Source organism: Xenopus laevis, chromosome 5L (assembly GCF_017654675.1).
Source record: "Xenopus laevis strain J_2021 chromosome 5L, Xenopus_laevis_v10.1, whole genome shotgun sequence".
Lineage (NCBI taxonomy): Eukaryota > Metazoa > Chordata > Amphibia > Anura > Pipidae > Xenopus > Xenopus laevis.
The window spans coordinates 25667022-25692860 of NC_054379.1; the positions used below are offsets into that span (position 1 = coordinate 25667022).

The 25839-nt window shown below is 38.7% G+C and overlaps 1 protein-coding gene across 1 annotated transcript in view; it reads left to right on the forward strand.

Moving 5' to 3' along the window:
- LOC121393584 overlaps window positions 1–20825 on the forward strand; it is a 36064-nt gene extending 15239 nt beyond the window's left edge. The window contains exons 5-10 of the mRNA XM_041562413.1: window positions 4573–4731; window positions 6855–6954; window positions 11591–11655; window positions 17538–17678; window positions 18556–18632; window positions 20601–20825. Coding sequence (XP_041418347.1) covers window positions 4573–4731; window positions 6855–6954; window positions 11591–11655; window positions 17538–17678; window positions 18556–18632; window positions 20601–20825 — 767 coding nt within the window. The remainder of the gene's footprint in view (window positions 1–4572; window positions 4732–6854; window positions 6955–11590; window positions 11656–17537; window positions 17679–18555; window positions 18633–20600) is intronic.
- Window positions 20826–25839: the final 5014 nt, after the last annotated feature.

Here is a 25839-nt window from a genome sequence, read left to right on the forward strand (position 1 = left end):
CTAGTTGTTACTGGCCCCATAGCAAATTCAATTTAGGGCCCCAAAATATTTATAAGTTGGCCTATTTAACCAAGATATATTAAAATTGCTCATTAATTAGGGTCTCACTGGGCCCCCTACACTCCTGGGCCCCCCTGCAATTGCAGGGTCTGCTTCCTCTATAGTTACGCCACTGGCGTGAAGTGTGGCGATGCCTTCGCATCGAAAATTCGGCCTTTAGTTAATTTGCCCCATTGACTCCTACATGATCTCTACAGGTATTAGATGATGTGTTTTCAGATTTGAGCTATTTCCAGGGTCGGGCATAATACATTTTCAAATTATTTGACTCAAAAATAACCTCGAAACAGGTCGGACTGTGCTGGCGGGACACCGGGAAAAAACCCGGCGGGCCCTGGCTCTTGTGGGCCCTGCCGGCCCAGATCCGTTACAGAGCAGGTACAGTAAATTGTACTTGCTGATTGATTACTATGGGTTACAGCTCCTGGGCAAACTTAAGGGGCACATTTACTAATGGTCGAATATCGAGAGTTTATTATCCCTCGATATTCGACCGTCGAAGTAAAATCCATCAACTTCGAATATCGAAGTCGAAGGACTTACCGCATTTCCTTCGTTCGTACGATCGAAGGAAAAATCGTTCGATCGAACGATTAAATCCATCGATCTAACGAAATTCCTTCGATCAGAAAATTGCTAGAAAGCCTATGGGGAGCTAACATTGTACCTCAGTAGGTTTTAGATGGCGAAGTAGGGGGTCGAAGTTTTTTTTAAAGAGACAGTACTTCGACTTTCAAATGGTCTAATAGTCTAATGATTTTTAGTTGAATTGTTCGATTCGAAGTCCTAGTCGAAGGTCGAAGTAGCCAATTAACTCAAAATAACCACGAAACAGGGTCGGACTGTGCTGGCGGGACACTGGGAAAAAACCCGGTGGGCCCTGGCTCTTGTGGGCACCCTTAATGCCAGCGACCTCCCTTTGTCATGCACACAAACCCGGTGCTGCACGCATACGCACAAACACGGTACGGCGGATCAGCAGGGGGGACCGAAGGGGGGCCCTGGGGCAGCAGCCCTGGTGGGCCCCAAGCCCCCCAGTCCGACCCTGCCTCCAAACCTCTAATTCCTCATGGAAAACACAACTCGAACCTTAAAAAACCTGCCCCTAAGTTGTATATTACTAAATATTTAATAGAATTATTGAATCATAAAAAAGGGTTTCTTTAAATAACAGGTTTGCTTGCTCTTCCCATGGACTATTTCTGATGCTAGCCCCAATAATTGAATATTTATTTTCATTTCAAAGTAAATCCTTTACAGATACAGACTGAATAAAGGCAATGTTTATGCAGAAAGTGCCGTCTGAGAACATTAATAGATAATGCACATACTCACTGTGTTCTGCCAGTACAAACAAACACAGTATAACTTTTAATAAGGGTCCATTTCGGAAATATAGCTACTAGAAAGAAAAATAATGCTCCCGCATGTTACTCTATTTAAAAGCACAATGTGCTTTCATATCAAAATTGCATTAGAGTGTATAATACTAGCATTATATTAGTATAATAACTGGTATAATAATAAAGCGTAACTATGCTTTTTATGACCATTATTCTCTCATTAGGGAATAAAAAGCACAAAGTTTGCCAAGTAGCAGTAACGCATAACAACCAATCAGGGCTTTTAAAAAGGTGACCAGTAAATTGTACCTGCAGATTGATTACTATGGGTTACAGCTCCTGGGCAAACTTAAGGGGCACATTTACTAATGGTCGAATATCGAGGGTTACTGCATTTCCTTCGTTCGTACGATCGAAGGAAAAATCGTTCGATCGAACGATTAAATCCATCGAATTGGATTTTAATCCATCGATCGAACGAAATTCCTTCCCCATAGGCTAACATTGTACCTCGGTAGGTTTTAGTTGGCGAAGTAGGGGGTCGAAGTTTTTTTTAAAGAGACAGTACTTCGACTATCGAATGGTTGAATAGTCGAACGATTTTTAGTTCGAATCGTTTGATTCGAAGTCAAAGTCGTAGTCGAAGTAGCCAATTCGATGGTCGAATTAGCCAAAAAAGACATTCTAAATTCGAAGTATTTTTCTTCTATTCTAATGAAGGTTTTGATCTCCAAAAACCAACAACAAATCTTTTGCAAGAAAAGAAAAGCGAACTTCCACAGCTTTTACTTGTCCTACTTTTGTATCTGTAGATTTTATTGTTTACACTTGATAAATTACGAAAAAATTGTGGATTAAGTAACTATGCGAAAAATGTTTTGTTTGCGCTAAAAAAGTACGATTCAGAGAAATAAACGTTCTACAAACTTTCATAAATTAGCCCCATGGCAAATATTTTTAGAATTGTAAAAGGTGTGCACAAGATACCTTCTAACCAAGTTTTAAATATTGATGGGTGAATTTGTGCTGTTTCGCTGTCTCGTTTTTGGCGAAAATGCGGTGGCGTACAAAAAACAGACGCCGGCGTCCATTTTTTTTTTTTTTGACACCAGCGAATTTTCACCAGCGAATTTTCGTGGCCGTTTCGCTCATTTATTCGCAGGCGTCGATTAATGCAAATTCGCCACAAATTCGTGCCTGGCAAATAAATTCGCCCATCACTACTTTTAAAGCCACAATCCCAAAGAGTATCCACCAGACAGCGATTGCGATATTTAAAATCACCCAGAGCATCTACTATCATTTTCTTGCACGACCAAGTTGTCAAAGCTAATAAAGACAGATAAAACCTGATATTATATAAAGTTCCTGACCCCTTGAAAGATATCAAGAGTTAATACACTTCTGGTCTCCAACTATGCTGTACGATACATTTCACTGAAGCGTTTTTTTCTTGGCAAATTTCTGTCTCCGATTCATGGAAAAATCTTCCGAAGGCAAAATATGGAGTTTCGCCACAGATCCATGCATAGCGAAAAAAATCACTCATCGCTATTATTGAGTCCTCCCTCTAAGAACCACTTTTATTTGCATTTAGTCTACATGCCATACCCCCCACCACACATGAATGCATAACTGCTGAACACAGGTAGAGCTGTATTCATAGGTAAAGCAAAGATCTGGAGGAAAAAACTACTTACTATATATCATGCTACAATTGCAAAAAAACATGGCTGTTTGAAGCCATTATTTCTACTTAGTTAACTATCCATCATATGTTTCATGCACACTATATATCTGTGATATACTATTAATATATATATACTGTATATTTTTCCCTAAACCATTGAGGGCAAATCATACTGTCTACTGAATATGCATGTACTTTTCAAACTTAAAGGGGTAAATGAAAATTTAATATAACTAGTGATGGGTGAATTTATTCACCAGGCGCGAATTTGCGGCAAATTTGCGCGATTCGTGAAATGGGCGCGAAAATTCACCTGCGTCAAAAAAAAATGGATGCCGGCGTCCGTTTTTTCGCACAAAATTCGCCAATTTTTCGGCAAAACTGCGCAAATTCGCCCATCACTAAATATAAGTTTCAGCATACTGAAATACGAAACTTTCTAAATATAAGCAATTAAAAATTCTGTACCGTTTCTGAAATAATCAAGTTTATCTTCACTATTCCACACTCAGCATCTGTTTCTCTTCATTCTCTCTTCATGCAGGAGTTGTGTGTCAGATAATCATTGACAGTTAGATCCTATATCTCTTATAGGGGGGCTCATTTTGCCTAGAAGATGTATTAGATACACATTCTATTAAAATCACCAGACATCCTGTCTCTCTACATGCAGAAGTTTTGCAAAAGGCAGTTATTTTGTTAGATTTTGTTTGTACTGGAATCAGTTATTTGAATGAGCTCTAATCATCTGCTAGGAAAGGAGCCTCCCTATAAGATATATGGGATGTAACTGTCAATGAATATCTGACACCCAACTGCTGCATGAAGACAGAATGAGGAGAAACAGATGCAGAATACTTAATTGGTTGTATTTAGAAAGTTTCTTTTTTCAGTATGATGAAGCTTATATTAAATTAAAATTTTCGTGATAGTTCCCCTTTAAGGCATATTAATATTTGGGGTTTCCAGGTTCTCACAGTAGCAAAATAAGAACAACACATTCTTGCCTTGAGCTTGAAATATTATATGACAACTATCCAAATTTATATGGGGATTTGGTACAGACGCTTTGATCAAGACTTCTAAAGTGTTTCCTGAAATAGCTCCAGTAGGATCCCTGAAACTAGGAAGCTGACCAAAGGACTGAGGATTACGAAACATTCCCTGATTTGTTTTTGTAGCCCTGTATAAACTAAGCTGTGCATATCTAATTAACTTGTGCTCTATACATGGTCAGTGCTGAGGTCACTCCCAATATTATAGTTGGTGAAAAATACAAGGGAAAGTTGAATATCAAATGTTCTCAGTGTTTTGTTTCCGCCCTTGATGAATTAAACTGTGGACATCTGGCTGAGGCTCGCTGGCTAACAATCTTAATGACATATTAATATTGTCTGGACGATATTATTCGAAGAAAACTCTAATATATGCCCTAAAATATATACTAATAGAGTTTAGCATCTTTTTTTGTTATTACAGATGCAAGTTTAAAAGGCCATCACCTGTATGACGTTGACCAAAGTCTACTTGATGTTCTACAAATAAAAGCCACAGAAGAAAAGGAAACGTTGCTCTCCGCTGTGTACAAAGAACTTCATCCACCTGATGCTATCAGCCAGAAGATAGATGAATTATTATGTAAGAAAATTTATTTTAATGATGTAAAGACACTTGTGTGTGTGTATTGCAACATATTTTCAGATAGAAGGTTGGACAGGCAACAACCAAACACAAAAACTGGAGCAAATGGAAGAATGTTATATAAAAATGTATGGGGTTAATTAAATAATGATCCTCCCTTGAGGCTTGGTGTCATGTATACAATACAAGAATGGGATCCATTATCTGGAAACCCATTATCCAGAAAGCTACAAATTGCAGTCTCCCAAAGACTCCATACGAATCATACGATTCGTACGATTTTCCTTCGAATGCCAAAAACGTTAAACTTCATTTAAGTTGGCGAAGTATTGAAATCAAAGTTTTTTAATGAAATAATAAGTATTGAAATCAAAGTTTTTTAATGAAATGATTCCAATTTTTAAAAACTATTTCCTTGTACTTTAAGTACCTTGTACTTAATCTTAAAGGATAAGTAAACCTTCAAAATAAGCGAATGTAAAATTGATGAGGGTGCTATTCTAAGCACTTTTGCAGTGTACACTCATCATTTATTTATTTTTAATTCCAAGATATTAAGGGAAACATGTACTGGGAATATGAATGAATTTGGGTACAACAGCGCCACCTGCTGGCCATTTTCTAACCAGTCTGACCACCAAGTAGTCAAGGAAGTTGTCAGGAAAAAGAAAGAGGCTGCTCTGATGTTCTTTTGCTTAGGAAAGGTTTCCATTTTTTTCCTATGCAGAAGAACATCAGAGCAGCCTCTTTCTTTCTCCTGACAACTTCCTTGACTACTTGGTCAGGCTGGTTGGAAAATGATCAGCAAGAGGCGCTGTTGTAACAAAATTCATTCATATTGACAGTACATGTATCCATTAATATCTTGGAATAAAAAAATAAATAAATAATGAATGTACATTGCAAAAGTGCTTAGCATATCACCCTTGTCAATTTAAAATTCACTTATTTTAAAGGTTTACTTATCCTTTAACCAAGATAACATTATTAAAGGCAAAACCAGCCAGTTTATTTAAAGGGATACTGTCATGGGAAAAAAACATTTTTTCAAAATGAATCAGTTAATAGTGCTGCTCCAGCAGAATTCTGCACTGAAATCCATTTCTCAAAAGAGCAAACAGATTTTTTTATATTCAATTTTGAAATCTGACATGGGGCTAGACATTTTGTCAATTTCCCAGCTGCCCCTGGTCATGTGACTTGTGCCTGCACTTTAGGAGAGAAATGCTTTTTGGCAGGCTGCTGTTTTTCCTTCTCAATGTAACTGAATGTGTCTCAGTGGGACATGGGTTTTTACTATTGAGTGTTGTTCTTAGATCTACCAGGCAGCTGTTATCTTGTGTTAGGGAACTGCTATCTGGTTACCTTCCCATTGTTCTTTTGTTTGGCTGCTGGGGGGGGGGGGAAGGGAGGGGGTTGATATCACTCCAACTTGCAGTACAGCAGTAAAGAGTGATTGAAGTTTATCAGAGCACACGTCACATGACTTGGGGCAGCTAGGAAATTGACAATATGTCTAGCCCCATGTCAGATTTCAAAATTGAATATAAAAAAATCTGTTTGCTCTTTTGACAAATGGATTTCAGTGCAGAATTCTGCTGGATCAGCACTATTAACTGATTCATTTTGAAAAAATGTTTTTTTCCCATGACAGTATCCCTTTAAATAAACTGGCTGGTTTTGCCTTCAATAATTTTATCTTGGTTAAATACTTTGACTATCGAATGGTCGAATAGTCTAACGATTTTTAGTTCGAATCGTTCGATTCGAAGTCATAGTCGAAGGTCGAAGTAGCCCATTCGATGGTCGAAGTAGCCAAAAAAAACATTCGAAATTCAAAGTTTTTTTAATTCATTCCTTCACTCGAGCTAAGTAAATGGGCCAATGAGGGATACCTTTTCAGTGATTACTCTGGTACACGGCATTGTCTGCTATAGGTGCACTTTTTGGCACTTTCAAACAGGGCACAAGGCAAGCGCCAGACAAGATATGACATTTGGAGCAAGTCTAAAGGCACTGTCCATCACGGCGAGAGATGATATGAAATATCACTTACCGGTATATGTAAAGTTTCAAGTCATTTTGATTTTCTATATTCTACGTTTTGTCCTAAAATATAGACTCATTGGGTCCATGTGACATTACCTATGTTACTGCGGCTTTGCTAAATCTCAACACCAAAAATCTGGTTGTGAGCGGAAATGATACTTGCCAAACCATGTAAGTGATACATCAAACAGGGTAAGTAATAGTTACTGATAAAACGTATCAACATGTTTGTGCTAGTAAGCAAATTGCGAAATTAAATGTAAATTCCATTGAAATTATTTTTTAATATCAATGATTACACTGGCCGCACCCTTATCAAATGCAATATGTTAGAATACACAGGGAATTTATCCTACATTGACACCTCCGGGATCCAGAAAGGCCTCATCCAGACTAACATTTGTCATCTAGCAGTAGTAGTATTTCAGCTGACAATCATTACTGTCTGTTGGGTGTAAGTAGTGATGGGTGAATTTGTCCCGTTTCGCTTTGCCGCGAAACTGGCGAAAGATTTGCAAAACAGAGATCAAAGTTGACGCCGACGCCCATTAAAGTCAATGGGCGTCTGTTTATCGTCGCCGGCATCTAAATTGGCACCGGCGAATTTTTCGCCAGTGAATTTTCGTGGCAAATTTGAAAATTTATTCGCCGGTGAAATGGCCGCCAATTTGCCCCTGGCAAATAAATTCGCTCATCACTAGGTGTAAGTGCATGGATCCCTATGGATTGCCATGTAGGTATGAGATCTGTTATCCGGAAACCCATTATCCAGAAAGCTCCAAATTACAGGGAGGCCATCAGCCATAGATTCCATTTTATCCAAATGATCCAAATTATTAAAAATAATTTTCTTTTTCTCTGTTAATAAAACATTACCTTATTCTCAATCCAAACTAAGATAATTAATCCTTACTGGAAGCAAAACCAGCCTATTGGTTTATTTAGGGGTTATTTGCTCAACTACGAATGCCAAAAACCTGAAAATGTTGTCTTTTTTTAGTATAAAATCCAAATTTTTATTGGGAAAAAACCCCACAAATTTTTCGGGATTTATTATACCCTGAGGATGGAAAAAGTCTGAATCCGAAAATCCGGCATTTCAGACCTGCCTAGGTTGCATGTTAGTCAATGGGAGAAGTTCCAAAGATTTGACTCACTGACACTTATACAGGTATGGGATGCGTTATCTGGAAACCTGTTATCCAGAAAGCTCTGAATTCCAGGAAGGCCATCTCCCATAGGCTCCATGTTAATCAAATAATTAAAATTTTTAAAAATGATTTGCTTTTTCTCTATAATAATAAATAAAAAAGTCTGAATCCGAAAATCCGGCATCTCAGACCTGCCTAGGTTGCATGTAAGTCAATGGGAGAAGTTCCAAAGATTTTTTGTTCTGCACTGGGTTTTGCGCAACAATCCGAAGATTTCGGGTTTTCGTTAAAAAATCGGAAAAAATCCAAATTTTCAGGTGGAAAATCCCAAAAATTTGTATGATTCGTATTCTTTTTTTTTTTTTTCCTGCAAACGAAATTTGGTGAAAAAACCTGTTCGGATTTGGTGGGAGTTTTTTTCAGAGAAAAATTCGATACATTTGGACTTTGATATATAACCCCCTTAATGTATACATGATTTTCTAGTAGACTTAAGGTATGAAGATCCAAATTACTGAAAGATCAGTTATTCGGAAAACCCCAGGTCCTGACCATTCTGGATAACAGGTCCCAAACCTATACCTTGCTACAGTTATTGGTGTTGTTGAAACAAAATAAGACTAAAACATTTCTTTCAGTGAAAGACAGACATGTAATGCAAGCCTGGTCAACTGAGATGTATTTCCCATCCCTCTGAACTCTACACTGATAACAGACTTTCTGATCTACTGAATAGTATATATGGGGGCCGATTCACTATGGGTCGAATATCGAGGGTTAATTAACCCTCGATATTCGACTAGGAATTAAAATCCTTCGACTTCGAATATCGAAGTCGAAGGATTTAGCGCAGATAGTACGATCGAACGATCGAAGGATAATTCCTTCGATCGAACGATAAAATCCTTCGAATCGAACGATTCGAAGGATTTTAATCCAACGATCGAAGGAATATCCTTCGATCAAAAAAAGTTAGCCAAGCCTATGGGGACCTTCCCCATAGGCTAACATTGACTTCGGTAGCTTTTAGATGGCGAACTAGGGGGTCGAAGTTTTTTTTAAAGAGACAGTACTTCGACTATTGAATGGTCGAATAGTCGAACGATTTTTACTACGAATCCTTCTATTCGAAGTCGTAGTCGAAGGTCGAAGTAGCCCATTCGATGGTCGAAGTAGCCCAAAAAAAACTTCGAAATTCGAAGTTTTTTACCTTCGAATCCTTCACTCAAAGTTAGTGAATCGGCCCCCTAATGTCTGCTACAGAAAAAACTGTATTTAACACAGATATTTTGGCAAGACTCACAGGGTGTGACTGCATCAGGGTGAGGCACTTTAGAATTTAGCATTTGGAATAGACCAAAAATTAGGTTTACAAATGCAGCTTTAACACTTTATATGGAGGACTGTAATGCAAAGCAATGAATATTTACCAAGCAAGCTTAGTTATTGCTGTAACTATTTATAAAATCAAAAGAAGTACAAAAAACGTGGCCCTCTGGGATATACAATAAATATCTCGAATATTTGTGTTTAAAAAAGTGTTAACAATTATTACAGGGAAGAGGACAGGTGCCCCCAAGAAATAGAATATAATTATTGAACTGGCATATTAAACAATATGCAATATATTAATGGAAATACCACTAGAGTCTTGGACTGAGAAAATGCCCAATAGACACCAGAGCTAGAACTGTTATCTGTGTATCATGTTATCTGTGTATCTGTCAGTTTGCTCAGTGTTTATTTTTAAAGTTTTTTTGTTGGACCTTTTGATTGTGTTTTGGGGTAATTTTTGATGATGTCACCAGTTATAATTAGTTTCATGTGTGTTAGATGACTCACTGAAACTTGTACAGGTATGAGATGCGTTATCTGGAAACCTGTTATCCAGAAAGCTCTGAATTCCAGGAAGGCCATCTCTCATAGGCTCCATGTTAATCAAATAATTCAAATTTTTAAAAATGATTTCCTTTTTCTCTGTAATAATAAAACAGTAGCTTGTACTTGATCCCAACTAAGATATAATGAATCCTTATTTTAGTTAAAACAATCCTATTGGGTTTAATTCATGTTTAATTGGTTTTTAGTAGACTAAAGGTGTGCAGATACAAATTATGTCAAGACTTCTTATCTAGAAAACCCCAGGTCCAGAACATTCTGGATAACGGTATGTAGGTATTTCTTGGAGTTTCATAACCTGTATAACTGTCTTCGTTCTTGTGACTTTAGATAGTCATGGAACTAATTGGTGACATATATCCTTATATATTATAACAGGGGGTTTATTATTCCCTATATTATCTTTATGTATTGTTTAGGAAAAAACTTCATCAGTTTTATTTCATGCTGGGAAATACTTTGTGGCTGATTTATTAATGCTTAGTCATGAGCGAAATGCATTGAAGTCAATGGGCGTCAATATTTTTTTACGCGCAACAATTTTTTCCGCAAGCAACAATTTTTTCCGCAAGCAACAATTTTTCTTATGGTGATTTTTTGTCCAAATACATTTGTCGATGGAGGTTTTTTCTTATGTGGACTTTTTGTCTTGGTGACTTTTTTTGTTACAGCAATTTTTCCACTGAAAATTTTTGGGAAAAAAAGAAGAAGGGGAAATGTGGAATTTCACCACGAATCCATAGCTGGAAAAAAAAAATTACTCATCATTACTAATACTCAAGCATTTTGGTTCCTAAAGTCAAGCATGGTTTCTATACAAATACTTCGGCTTGCTGCCAATCATTTTTTCCCCACAAAAAAAAATAAGCTTGGCAGGTTTTAGGTGCTGAGCTTATTATTATTTATTTTTTTTTGAAAACCCCACCAAAAAAATGATCTGCAGCAAGCCAGGGTATTCTAGTGCCACACCTCCCAACATTTGGGAAATAGCAAGAGGGACAAAAAGAGTTGGTGTGTGTAGCACAACATTTGGCAGGTTATGAAAGTTTTGAACATATTTCTGTGTTTTTTTTTGTTATTATAGTTTTGCAAAAAATGTGAATTGCCCTTTAAAGGAGAAGCAAACCCAAAAGTTAAAAAACACAATTGTTACAAAAGTATCTTAGTGCACCTCATGGCTGTTCTTGGCTCTCTGCCAAAAGACAATTAAGTTAGTAACCTTGTATCTTTTTCTGGCTGTTCAGTGCAGGAGACGTGAGAGAGAAAGTCGGGACATTTCAGTAACAATCCAATGCGGGTTAAGTTGTCAAAAGCGGTACTGACCCGCTCAAAACGGATCAGTTGGGAGGTATGCAGTGCAGAAACCGTGCAAGGCTTTAGGAATGTTTGCTTGGTTTTTGGAACCGAATGCTCAAGGCCAGAGGCTCAAGCATTAGTAAATCAGCCCCTTAGAGATTATTGGGGTTATGTAATAAAAGGAACTAAGTTTGCCATGGGGCAGTAACCAATAGCAACATATAAGCAGGTAGATTTTACTGGTCACTTGTTTAAATGCAAACATCTTTTTGGTTGCTATGGGTTACTGCTCCTGGGCAAATTTAGTGCTATATATTACATCCGGGGGTAAGTATTTAAAAGTCTCTCTTTTCCTGCCCTACTGATACTTAACGTGTTGATTTTCCACCAAAAAGCTCATTAGAAGGGTTTTCCTCATCTCATTTTAGAAGACATTATTGATTGGTAACTATGTATTATAGAATTGATCTCTGTGAAACAGAAGATATGCCCGAAAGATGTGAGCCAGTGAATGTTACAGTAAAAGGTAAGCGACTGCATTTCTAGCAGCGAAAACCCCCCCCAGTGTTTTAGTTGGCCATGTAACGGCTCATTTACTAAACAGTGTGTAAGAGTGTATGATAATGTTTCTTCTTTGTTTGTTGCTGTAGGTGGTTAATAAAGTTGGTTGCAGGAAGTAGAAGGCAGGAAGAAGCAGTGTCGGACTGGGATTCCAGGGGCCCACCCAAAAACCTTAGACCAGGGGCCACTCTCAGTACTAATATTTTTCATCTCCTCAATCAACCTCTATTCTCCTAGTCTGCTCTCTTTATAATATAATCAATTATTCCATCTATTTAGCCTCTTTGTTCTCATAGAAATAGGGAATGCCCATGAAATAGGCCAAATGTTTAGCAGCATGAGGTCCCACTGACACCTGGGCCCACCGGGAGTTTTCCTGGTATCCCGGGGGGCCAGTCCGACACTGGGAAGGAGGAAGTGTGCCAATGATTGTGGCAGGGAGAGAAGCTGCTTGAGGGAGCACTAGGATTGGAGAGACTAGATGAAGGCAGAAATGGCATCTGGATATGTGACAAAGCCTTCTATATATTCTTATTTCAGTTTTACAAGTGCAGGGTGCCAAAATACAAAGCAATTCATTTTTCAATTCAAAAGACAACAATGTCCAGCTTTAGGGTTGCCACCTGCCCGGTCTTGACCTGGACACTCCAGTTTTATGAAAGGCTGACCGGATCAAAACAGCCTGCCCGGTTTTCCAAATTAGAAAAACCGGGAAGGATTTCCTATAATTGACGCGGCGACCGGCCAATCAGTGATTGCCGCATCATAACACCGCCCCTGATGTCAAAGCCCGACCCACCCACTTGAGGCCACACCCCCTGCCCGGATTCCACGGCCGAAAAGGTGGCAACCCTATCCAACTGTGCAGGTCTGGACTGAGAATCAAAAAAGGCCCTGGCATTTCAGGTACACCTTGGCTCAATCAGCCCATACAGAGGCCCAAACAGCCCCCACCAGCCCACTAAATACTGACTTTCTATGGCAGCCCCTCTGGCATTTAGCAGAACCCACAGATTGCCAGTCCGGGCCTGCAGCTGTGACATTTCTTGAAGTGCAGTTGCTCCCATAATAATCAGCATAGTAACATTTTACACCAATGCAAAGATTTCCACCAGATGTGAGTTACAGGGGTAACACCCAGGATGACATTTAGGGGCATATTTATTATGTGATGTAAAAAAACGGCAGAATAATTCGCCATGCATCACGTGACGTGATTTTTTGCTCGCTTTTTATTTGAGCAACTTCTGCCGGAAGCAATGTAAAATAATGGCGATAAATCCGGCATTCGCATGGCGTAAAATAAACATGCGATAAATTTGCCATTTATTTTACACAGCTTTTAACACTGTTTTGTGTTTTAGATAACACATTAAATAGGCCCCCAAGAGTTACCTATAGGTACGGAGACAGATACTGCATTAGATGAAGTATAAACATAAAGGGGCAGATTTACTTAGGGTCGAATATCGAGGGTTAATTAACCCTCGATATTCGACTGTCAAAGTTAAATCCTTCGACTTCGAACATCGAAGTCGAAGGATTTAGCGCTATTCGAACGATTGAACGAAAAATCGTTCGATCGAACTATTAAATCCTTCGACTCGTTCGATTCGAAGGATTTTAATCCATCGATCAAACTATTTTTCTTCTACCCAAAAAACATTGCAAAGCCTATGGGGACCTTCCCCATAGGCTAACATTGACTTCGGTAGCTTTTAGGTGGCGAACTAGGGGGTCGAAGTTTTTTCTTAAAGAGACAGTACTTCGACTATCGAGTGGTCGAATAGTCGAATGATTTTTAGTTCGAACCATTCGATTCAAAGTCGAAGTCATAGTCGAAGGTCGAAGTAGCCCATTCGATGGTCGAAGTAGCCAAAAAAAACATTCGAAATTCAAAGTTTTTTTTATTCTATTCATTCACTCGAGCTAAGTAAATGGGCCCAAAGAGTTAACAAAAATCCTACTAAAACATAGTATTTGCAATGTATTGTCAACATCCTCAACTCTGCATTATCATTTTTTTATGAGGTGTCCGTTCAAGATGAGAAAACAAAAGAGCAGGCCCACTTCCTTTGGTTGATATCCTACATAAACAAACAAACATGCAAAAAAAAGGGGCCATGATGACAGGTCAGGGGACTTCTCTAATTTGTTAAAGTTCTGTTCAGACAAATAAAAAATATATAATGGGCCAATATATACAATTATGAATGCGAAACAGGTATACAATCCATTTAAACACTGTTAATACAATACACAGCTTTCAGCTCCTTTCCCACAAACATTGTCTTGATGAGTCTTCCAGAAAAGCGCAGCATTGTTCCATCTCCAGTAAATATACAGTGTTTCCGATGCACGTTATGTGATCTCAATGTGTGGGCTCGCTCAGAAGTAAGAGTTCACATCTGTTGTGAGAATTTGAGCGTTGCTTTGGCAAAAAAACAAGAGATATGGTTAAAAACCTGAGAACGGCCAGTTAAGTAGAATTTGTGAACTGTCTGAGTCAACGGATTGATTAATCCATCAATAGATGTGTTTACAAATTAAAACCAAATGTGTATTTTGTTCCTTCAGAAAGCAGAAAACCATGTTATAGCTATACGTTCCCAGAAAGCTATTCGAACTAAAAATCGTTCGACTATTCGACCATTCGATAGTCGAAGTACTGTCTCTTTAAAAAAAACTTTGACTACCTACTTCGGCACTTTAAACCTACCAAGCTACAATGTTAGCCTATGGTGACCTTCCCCATAAGCTTTATAAGCTTTTTTTGATCGAAGGAAAATATTTCGATCGATGGATTAACATCCTTCGAATCGTTCGGTTCGAAGGATTTAATCGTTTGATCGCACGATTTTTCCTTCGATCATTCGATCTAAGTATTTGTGGTAAATCCTTCGACTTCGATATTCGAAGTCGAAGGATTTTACTTCGATGGTCGAATATTGAGGGTTAATTAACCCTCGATATTCGACCCTTAGTAAATGTGCCCCTAACAGTACAGTTATGGGATCCGTTATCTGGAAACCCATTATCCAGAAAGCTCCAAATTACAGAGAAAGGCCATCTCCCATTGACTCCATTATAATCAAACAATTAAAATTTTTAAAAACTATTTCCTTTTTCTCTGTATATTTTCTCTGGATTTCCTTTTTCTCTGCATATACCGTATAGGTCAGTATTTCTGCCCAGGTCACTTTTCCTAATAGAACACTATGCAGGGAGGAAGCACGGGGGGGGTCAGTGGAGGGTGACGAATGGAGGCTTTTAGCAGTAGGGGGGTTTAATTCTACTTTAAAGGCCTGTCCCGATTTCCAAATTTAGAAATCCGGACAGGAAGTTTACACCAGGAGATCCCTCTCTAAAACCGGGCTGTCTTGGTGAAAACTGGACAGATGGCAACCCTAACCTAGGTTAAGTAGGGCCTAGTAAGTGTTAGGATATATTCATATGTCAAACTAGTTGTGATAGATAGTAGTATAGCTAGCTAGCTAGCAAGCAGCCTGAGCTCCACCAAGGAGATTTAGTAAGTATTAGAATCCTCAGTGGGCTTCTGTCCAGAGTAGGGACCAAGTATACAGACTTAGGGACTACTCCAGGCTACACCTAAATTCCACTTAAGGAGAATCCTGAAAGCCGGGGGTCAAAAAATTCAAGAACAAGCACTCATTGACTCAAATGCATTTGGCACTTGGTATGAGAAAAAAAAACACCCATTGATGTCAATGCATTTGATATGATTAAAACTCAAGAAAAAAATGCCCATTAACCAATGCATATGAGAAAAAATGCTCATTGACTGCAATGTACATTTTGGCTATATTTCACAATTTTGTAAATTGTCCTTTGGTTTTGCAAATTTTATGGTAAAACAGGGCACTCTTGCTCATATAAGGTTGCCAACTTTTTTCCCCTAAAATGGGCAGGGGACGGGCCTGTGACGTAGGGGGGCAGGCCAATGACATAGATAATTGGGGCGTGTGACCTGGGAAGGCGGTGCGGGTTACATCAGGGGCTGAACTGATGACGTGGCGATCATTGACATTGATCGCCATGTCATTCACTTCAATGTCCTGTCTGGAATTCCTAATCTGGAAATCCAGACACCTGGCAGCCCTTCTAAAAACCAGGCTGTCCAGGTGAAATCCGGACAGGTGGCAACCCTATGCACATATCTTCTATCAGGCATTATGATCTGACTGGTATGTCTAGGGTCTACCACAAATATGACTGCCAGGGCGCGCGAGTCGGGCGTGTTCGGACCGACTCCTGCACAAAATTTTCAGGTCGTGGGCGGGTCCAGGTCAGACTGAGACAGGCTGCGGGCGGGTCCGGGTCAAGCTCTTCTCCTGCTGCGACCTAGCACTTCCAGCTTCCGGAAGACTTGTGTCTGCCCCCAGGGTCGGACTGGGGGGCCCGGGGCCACCGAGACTGCAGTCCAGGGGCCCCCTACAGGCCCCCGTCCCCCTACTGTGTGCGCAGTGCGCCACCCCTTTGGCGCATATGCGCACAAGGTGCCCCATCGGCATGCATGCGCACACAGCGCCTAGCGTCACGAAGATCCCTTTTTAAAAAAGATAAAAAAATGAGCAACAGGAGAGGGGGTCTGGCCCAGTGGGGGCCCAAGTTGGTCGGGGCCCACCGGGTTTTTTCCCAGTGTCCCGCCGGGCCAATCCGACACTGCCTGCCCCTTTTGTGATGTCACTGTGAGGCGGGCGCAGGTCTATAAATAGAGGGGCAGCAGCGGGCCGGGCCGGATGCGAATTGGGAATGGGCGTGTTGAGAAATTCTCGAAATTACTCGAAATCACTAAGGGCCATCCATTCGAAAGATCCCACCTGGTTTTTCCCAGTCTCCTGCCAGCCCAGTCTCACACTGTCTAGCATTAGAACCCTGTCTAACACATTTATTCAGCGTGCAACAAATTGAGTTTCGTTGTAAATTAAAAAACCACACAGAAGAATTTCCAGAGAATTTGTGAATCAACTTAATAGAGAAAGATATATGTGTAATAAGAATTTTTTCTGTGTTCTTAGTTGATACTATCTATGAGAACAGTAAGTTCCTCTGTAGATAATTTATAACAACAAAAAGATTAAAATATTTTATACCATTCCATTCAGATTAGGGGACTGGGGTGTTAATTGCCCGTTGTGAATATTTTCACCAGATTAGTGCTGACAATATTGACTTTTTGACTAATTAGCGAATGCCCACATTTTGGAACTTTAAGAAAAGATTATACGTTTTCTCAGAGGACTTTTAACATCAAAACAGTCCCAGATTGTAAAACAACAGACAAAGTTTGCATTGTTGGGTGTGTTTTAATAGAATCAGAAACAAGTTTATAACCTTTTGGCCCTTAGGTGAGAACAATATCTATAAACCCGAACAGACATAGAATTTCTAATTTGCCTGCTGTAGAAACACATGTCACGTTAATTCCTTTAGACAACACCATCATTAAATAATACTTATAATATAAAAGAAAGATTAGCTCATATAGGAAAGGGGAAAAACAACCATCAAACTAATACTTGTAAACAGCAATGAACAGTAGATTAATTTAAAAATAAAAACAGTTCACTTTTTTTGGGGGGGAGGGGAATCTGCACAGACTGAAGTAGATTAATATGAAGCATCGTTATTTGTAATATTTATGTTTTCTGTAAAAGTTTAAAATGCTGAGGTTATTGGGGAAATTAAAAAGGTGTTGCTGACCCAGGTCTTAAAATTTACAATTGGTTCCTTTCTAAAGGAACCAACTTGTTTTTTTGTTTACTTTAGAAATAAACATATTCGCTGTTTTAGTTTTGCTTTATTTCTGGGTTTTGTTTTTTTTAGGTTTTGAAAAGAAACTGCGAATGAAAGTTCCCAGAGAAACAAAAATTGCAAAAATAATGGATACCTGCATAACAATCCTTGGCATCAGTGACGATAGACAGGCTTTATTCTTTCGACATGGACATAGTAGTGTCTCACAAGGTAAACAGTGGTCATTAAAAGTCCAGAGACTCTGTATATATATATATATATATATATATATATATACAAACTCCAACGGTTTAAGCACTCCCACGCAGTAGTATCCACCCAGGTGCTACTCCATGCCGTTCATATATAAGTCCTCTTGTATAGGAATGCACACTGGGATTTAAGTAAAATCTTAAATTTTTATTAAATCATAATGGTAAAAGAACACAGGTCAACGTTTCGGTCCCCTGCTTGGACCTTTATCAATCCTTGATAAAGGTCCAAGCAGGGGACCGAAACGTTGACCTGTGTTCTTTTACCATTATGATTTAATAAAAATTTAAGATTTTACTTAAATCCCAGTGTGCATTCCTATACAAGAGGACTTATATATATATATATATATATATATATATATATATATATATATATATATATATATATATATATATATATATATATATATATATATATATAATATAGGTATGGGATCCGCTATCTGGAAACCCATTATCCAGAAAGCTCTGAATTACGGAAGGGACATCTCCCATAGACTCCATTCTAATGAAATGATCCAAATTTCCTTTTTCTCTGTAATAATAAAACAGTAGATTGTACTTGATCCAAACTAAGATATAATTAATCCTTATTCAAAGTAAAACCAGCCTATTGGGTTTATTTAATGTTTACATGATTTTCTAGTAGATTTAAGGCATAAAGATCCACATTACAGAAAGATCTGTTATCTGGAAAACCCCAGGTCCCCAGCATTCTGGATAACAGGTCCCTTACCTGTATATATAGTGATCCAAGCTATCAGTTCCTTTTTATATCCTAATTCAGTTCATTTTAGATTCATTTTTTTTTTCTATTCTAAATGTCATACCAGATTTATCTGAAAATATTGATATTGGGGAACTGCAGAATGGTCAACTGAAACATATTATACTCCATCTTTATAAAAAGGTAAGATTGTTAACTTGGCATAGCAATTGGATAGAGTTTGATCCATTTGAGATAAATTTCATTTGACTGGCCAATGGTCACCTTCACCTAGTGTTGCCAAGACAGAATCATGGAATTGGATTATTTGAGTAGGCAGGGTTTGGGGGAAGTGAGTGGGCTTTTTTGGAGGCAGATCTGAGGTGGGCCAGGAGCAGAATGACTAGGGATTCCAAATTTACCAGCAAGTACAATGCTGGTAAATTTGTAACACCTACCTGGCCTTGGCTGGTATTTTGTGGCAACCCTACCTCTACCTTCTATCCGTCTTCTACCACAGCACAATTCTCCTAGTGCAACTCTCCTCTGTCAGTGCTTCTTTATGTTATAGGCCTAACCATATCTTCTAAACTGACCACAAAATCTGTCTAAAGGTTAGCGGAATAAGGAGAAATCCTAAGGCCATTGTCCATGTCCCATCTAGACTGAATCATTGATTAATATGCCATATATATATATATATATATATATATATATATATATATATATATATATATATATAGCCATTTGACCACTTCTGAACTGCCTATGGAACATTTTATCTGGGTTGCAATATACTTGTGATTTTGTTTTGTAAGGAGATCAAACACATTTATAATCTTGAGAAAATAGCACAAAACGGGTGGGGGTGTATCATTATTAGCCCTTTTACTGCCAGCTGCTTTCCCACAAACACAGTCAGTAACTGTCAAGCAGACTCTGAATATGTTGTCCTCTTTCAGTTAAGGGACATTCTTGGGAAGCAATGGTGAGTTTCCAAAATGCACCAATACCAAATATAACAGACCAAAAACTGCTAGCAGAACATTGCCAGAGTTTAAAAGCAGCAAATATTCACAGACTTCAATACCAAAAGTACCACTAATAGGGTTGAGGGAACTTTTTTAATCACCACAGTTTTGCAGGAAAATCTGTGCTTATCCATGATGAAATGTTGCTTTCCTGTTGACTACAAAGCATTTCAGTGAAATTTCACTCTTTTTTACATGGTTTTGCAAAACATGACAATTTTTCTCATCACTATCCATTAAAACTAAGGGGGGTTATTTATCAAAGTCCGAATTTATCTCAATATTTTCTGGAAAAAAAACTCTGTCCAAATTAGGGATGCACCGAATCCACTATGTTGGATTCGGCCGAACCCCGAATACTTTGTGAAAGATTCGGCCGAATACCGAACCGAATCCGAACCCTAATTTGCATATGCAAATTAGGGGTGGGAAGGGGAATTTTTTTTTTTACTTCCTTGTTTTGTGACAAAAAGTCACGCGATTTCCCTCCCCTCCCTCCCCCGGCCGGGCAAAAGGATTCCCGAACTGAATCCTGGATTCGGTGCATCCCTAGTCCAAATCCACACAGGTTTTTAGGATTATTTATGAATACAATTTCCCGAATTTACAGGAAAAAATCAGAAAAGATCATGAAAAACTGTTTTTTTATGATGTTTGGCCGGAAAGACCGAAGTCTTCGGGTTATTGCACGAAACCCAGCACAGATCAAAAAATCTTTGGGACTTCTCCCATTGACTTATATGCAACTTCGACAGGTCTGAAATGCCGGAATTTCATATTCAGACTTTTTCTATCCTCGGGGTTTAATAAATCCCAAAAAAATCGTGGTTTTTTTTACCAAAAAAAACACAAATTTTTCGGGTTTTTGCCACTCAACCCCCTTGGTTTACCCAAGGAAACCATATATTATTGGAAAGCACACATTCTAACAAATCCAAAATAGGAAATGATTACTCTTCATTTACAACATTCTTTTCAACATACCTTTACCAATGCACTGGTTTTTGTAAAAAAAAATTTTTTGTAGAAATGTCTCACATTTCAATAGTTACCAACCTAAAACAACAGAAATATGAATATCCATGTATTAAAAGGCTATTTATTTAGCAAAAATCTGTAGAATGCATTATCTGTTTTATAGGAAGACAAATGTATACCAGAAAATGAGTCCAAAAATGATATGGCCCATGAAGGTCAGTCTGAAGAATATGTTCCCCCTTTAAATGATATGAAGGACAAGATAAAGCATCTGGAGGACGACCTTGGGGAGAAAAAAGAAACCATTGCAAGACTTCATAGAAACTTAGCATCACTGAGGAATTTTCACCAGAAGGCAAGTTCTACATCAAAACGAGAAAAAAAATGAATTAATGTCAAATTTGACAAGAAACTTGGGTTCTAATATTTTTGGGTATACCTTTGAAAGGATATTGGAACTATGATAAACTAGCTGAGTTGCAGACACCAATCGACCCTTCAGAAAGACAAGTGTTAGGGGCACATTTGCTTAGCTTGAGTGAATGAATAGAATAAAAAATACTTCGAATTTTGAACGTTTTTTTTGGCTACTTCGATCATCGAATTGGGACTTCGACTTCGAATCGAACGATTCGAATTAAAAATCGTTCAACTATTCAATAGTCGAAGTACTGTCTCTTTAAAAAAAACTTCGACCCCCTACTTCGCCAACTACAACCTACCGAACATCAATGTTAACCTATGGGGAAGGTCCCCAAAGGCTTTCCTAGGTTTTTTTGATCGAAGGCAAATCGTTTGATAGATGAATTAAAATCCTTCAAATCGAATCGAATTTTTCCTACAATTGTTCGAACGAACGAATAGCGGTAAATCCTTCGACTTCGATATTCAAAGTCGAAGGATTTTATTTTGACGGTCGAATATCAAGAGTTAATTAACCCTTGATATTTGACCCTAAGTAAATGTGCCCCTTAAAGTACAGGTATGGTACCTGTTATCTCTAATGCTTAGGACTTCAATGCATTTCGAAATGGGACAGATGGAGCTTATAGGAGATGACCTTCCTGAAATTTGGAGCTTTCTGGATAACGGGTTTCCGGACAGCTAATCCTATACCTCTATAACATTATTACTAATACAAAACAAGGGTGATGTGGTTTGTGCTTGTTAGCAGTATACAATAGTGATGGATGAATTTCTTTCATTTCGCTTCCCCAAAAAATTTCCTGGGAATTTCATGAAACGGTGAAAAACGTGTTAAACAAGAAAATTGATGCCCACATCTGAATAGTGTTGCTGCACAGCGATTTTTATCCAAGCGACTTCTTGGATGCGCATCCAAAATGTTTTGACGATTTAAGTTTCCCAAATTTATTCGCCGGCGGCAAAAAGCGGAAGTTTGGTCTTTATGGCAGTTATTCCCATTTAACTTAAGCAGGTTGACCTTTGTCTGCCTCCTTCTAACTGCCAATATAATGGGCAACCAGCTCAGAAATGGGACAATATCATTCTCAATCGGTTTCCATTTTTGGCTAATTTCTTCTTTCTCTGCAATTTCTCTGTACTTGATGGTATCTAAGCTACATAAAACCACATTGATGGCAAAACAACCCAGTTGTCCAGGTATGGGACCTGTTATCCAGAATGCTTGGGACCAGGGGTTTTCCAGAAAAAGGGTCTTTCTGTAATTTGGATCTCCATACTTTGTCAACTAAAATATTATATAAACATCCATTAAAGGACCAGTAACAGTAATTTTTTTTAAAAAAAAATTGTTTCTTTTTAACGAGAAAAAAAACACCAACACAATCTAAACTTTTAATTCGCAAAGCTTTTATAAAGAAATTACTTACGGATTCTCTGCATGCACTCCTCTTCTGAAACGGCGATGATCCATCCTGCGGCACTCGATTTCTCCTCCCTGCCTTCTATAGGAGATGGCCAGGGAGGATAAATCGAGCGCCGCGCAATGGATCGTAGCCCTGTCACTGTTTCAGAAGAGGAGCGCACTGTTACTGTTACTGGTCCTTTAAACCCAATAGGAATAAGGACTAATTATATGTGAGTTCGAATTAAGCACAAGGTACTATTTTATTATTTTTATCATTACAGAAAATCGGGGAAATCATTTTTAAAAATCTGAATTATTTGATTAAAATGGGAGGTGGTCTTCCTGTAATTCAGAGCTAACGGGTTTCCGGATAATCAATCCAATACCTGTAGTTCATATTACAGAAAGACCCCAGGTCCAAAGTATTGCGGACAATACAGACACACAATTTTGCTCCACAAAACACTTTTTCTAGTCTCAATCCTGCTTGCCTTGGGCATACGCTTACTATCCCCATTTGGAAATCTTTATGTTGAGTTTTTTTTCACAGTAAAGTCAGGCTTTCTTATATCTCGTCTGTCATTTTGATTTATGGCGTACATCGTCAGAGTCTGGAACAATATAATAATATAAAGATTTCACTGGCATGTTTTCCAGCATTCAGATTCGTGTAGCCAAGGGATGTAGACTAGATTAAAGCCATATATTCTATGAAATGTGTAAAACATTACAGAGATGTATGACCTATAGATTACCAACATTCATATAAAGTCAGAACAGAATTTATTATATTCATTTAGCATTAAAGGACAAGGAAAGGGTAATATGCCAATCACTTTTTTCCCCATACCGGTCTCTTGTTTAGAAAAAAAATGCCCTGGTCCAGTGATCTTCCTTACCGAGTGCTCTTCTGCCAACTTTCTTCTACAGTGATGGCGAATTTCTCCCGTTTCATCAAAACATTTGTGAAAGCGACAATTCCAGCGCGCATTAAAGTAAATGGGGGCCTTTAATTGTTGCTGGCTTCAGAATTGTCGCGGGTGTCAGACTTGTCACAGGCATCCAAAAAAAAATTGACGGAGATGAAAATTTGCAGGCAAATTGAAGAATTTTATTCGCCATCGGCAAAACGCTGAAATTCGATGCGAATTTCGTGCCTGTCGAATCACTATTCTTATACAGTATTTCCCAAGTCGATAAACATCATTCTGCTATACAGGATAGTAGGAGAAATGATCACTATAATCTATCTGAATCCGTGCCCCACAAGGGTTGATCACTAATGATCACATATTAAAGGGGTTGTTTACCTTTAAATCAGTGATATTCTGAGACAATTTGCAATTGTTTTTTTATTTTTTATTATATGTGGTTTTTTAGTTATTTAGCTTTTTATTCAGCACCTCACCAGTTTGAAATTTCGCCAATCTGGTTGCTAGGGTCCGAATTACCCCAGCAACCATGCACCGATTTGAATGAGAGACTGGAATATAAATAGGAGAGAGACTAAATAGAAACACAAGTAATAAAAAGTAGCAATAACAATATATTTGTAACTTTACAGAGCATTTGTTTTTTAGATGGGGTCAATGACCTCTGACTGAAAGCTGGAAAGAGTCAAAAGAAAAAAAACCAAATAATTCAAATACTAAAAAAAAATGAAGGCCAATTGAAAAGCTGATTAAAATTGGCCATTCTATAGCATACTAAAAGTTAACACAAACGTGAACCACCCCTTTAATTAGGTTGCTACCCCTAGGCATATAGGTTTGAGAGTTCATAAATCAGAATTTTTAAGGATCATTGTCGACAGGTATAAAGGCATACCTCCTAACTGGCCCGTTTTGAGTGGGAGAGTCACGATTTTGACAGCTCAACCAGGAGTCCCAGATTGTTACTGAAATGACCCGACTTTCTCTTTGATCTCCTGCACTGAACAGCCATAAAAAGAAACAAAGTTGCTAACCTAATTGGCTTTTGGCAGAGAGCCCAGAATTTAGATACGTTTGTAACAATTTAAGATAAGCAAATAAGTAATTGTAACAATTTAAGTTAAGCAGGTCTCTTGGGGAAACTGACCCATGGTCATTTTACAAAATTTGGCAGGTTATGAAAGTTTGAACTAGGGATACACTGAATCCAATATTTTGGATTTGGGCAAATTCATCATGAAAAAATTCCCGAACCGAATCCTAATTTGCATATGCAAATTAGGGGTGGGAAGGGGGAAACATTTTTTACTTCTTTGTTTTGTGACAAAAAGACATGTGATTTCCCTCCCCACCCCTAATTTGCATATGCCTGGCAGAAGGATTCAGCCAAATACGAATCCTGCTGAAAAAGGATCCGGTGCATCCTTAATTTGAACATATTTCTGTGGTTTTTTTTCAGTTATTACAGTTTTGCTAAAGAAGGGGAATTTCCCTTTAAGCTGTTAGTCTAACTTTTCCCAAGGGACCTCCTTATCTAAATTGTTACAATTACTTATTTGCTTTTCTCAAAATTATTACAAAGTATCTTAGTTGCACCTGGTGGCTGTTCTGGGCTCTCTGCCAAAAGCCAATTAAGTTAGAAACTTTGTTTCTTTTTGTGGCTGTTCAGTGCAGAGAAAGTGGGGACTTTTCAATACAAACGAGGGACTGCAGGTTGAGCTGTCAAAAGAGGGACTGTCCGGCTGAAAACGGGACAGTTGGGAGGTATGATTTAGGGCTCTTACTCACGAGCGGTTGTAGCTGCGCTCCCCTGCGTTCCGTTTTTCTGCGTTCAGCCGCAGGGGACGCAGGAATAGACGCATTACATTTTTTCCAATGGGGCTGTACTCACACAGGCGCGTGTAGGCGCTGAACGCAGGTTGAGACACAACATGCTGCATTTTTCCTGCGTTTGGCGCCTACACGCGCCTGTGTGAGTACAGCCCCATTGGAAAAAATGTAATGCGTCTATTCCTGCGTCCCCTGCGGCTGAACGCAGAAAAACGGAGCGCAGCTACAACCACTCGTGAGTAAGAGCCATAACACATAAAAACCACAGAAATGTGTTCAAACTTTCATAACCTGTCACATTTTGTAAAATGAACATGGTCATTAGGGAGGTGTGGTCACAAAAATGGGCGTGGTACAAATGTTGTCCCTCTTTCTATTTCAAAAATGTTGGGAAGTATGTAATGGACTAATTTGTTAATGAAAGAGAAAAACATTCTGTGTATGCAGATTCCCCTGTGAACTCTCCCTGACTTGGATGGATTCTGTTCTGAAGCTAGTCTGGTCATTAGTACCCTGGCTTTGAGGCAGAGCCACCTGCTTGGCTGTAAGGGTTAGTTCACACGAGGAGATTCGGGGAGATTTTGTCACCTGGCGACTAATCGCCTCGTCTTCTGGGCGACAATGTCCCCGAACTGCCTCAGCGTGTCTTCCCATAGGCTATAATGAAAAGTCACCTGCGCTAAAGCACACGCTTTGTTTATCTGTGCTGTGGAGCAATATCTCTATGTGGGCGTGAAGTCTTTTCTTTTTCTGGCTGCCAACCAGAGCCTTGCAAAAGGCAACCAATGGCCTTGCACCGCCCACTCCAG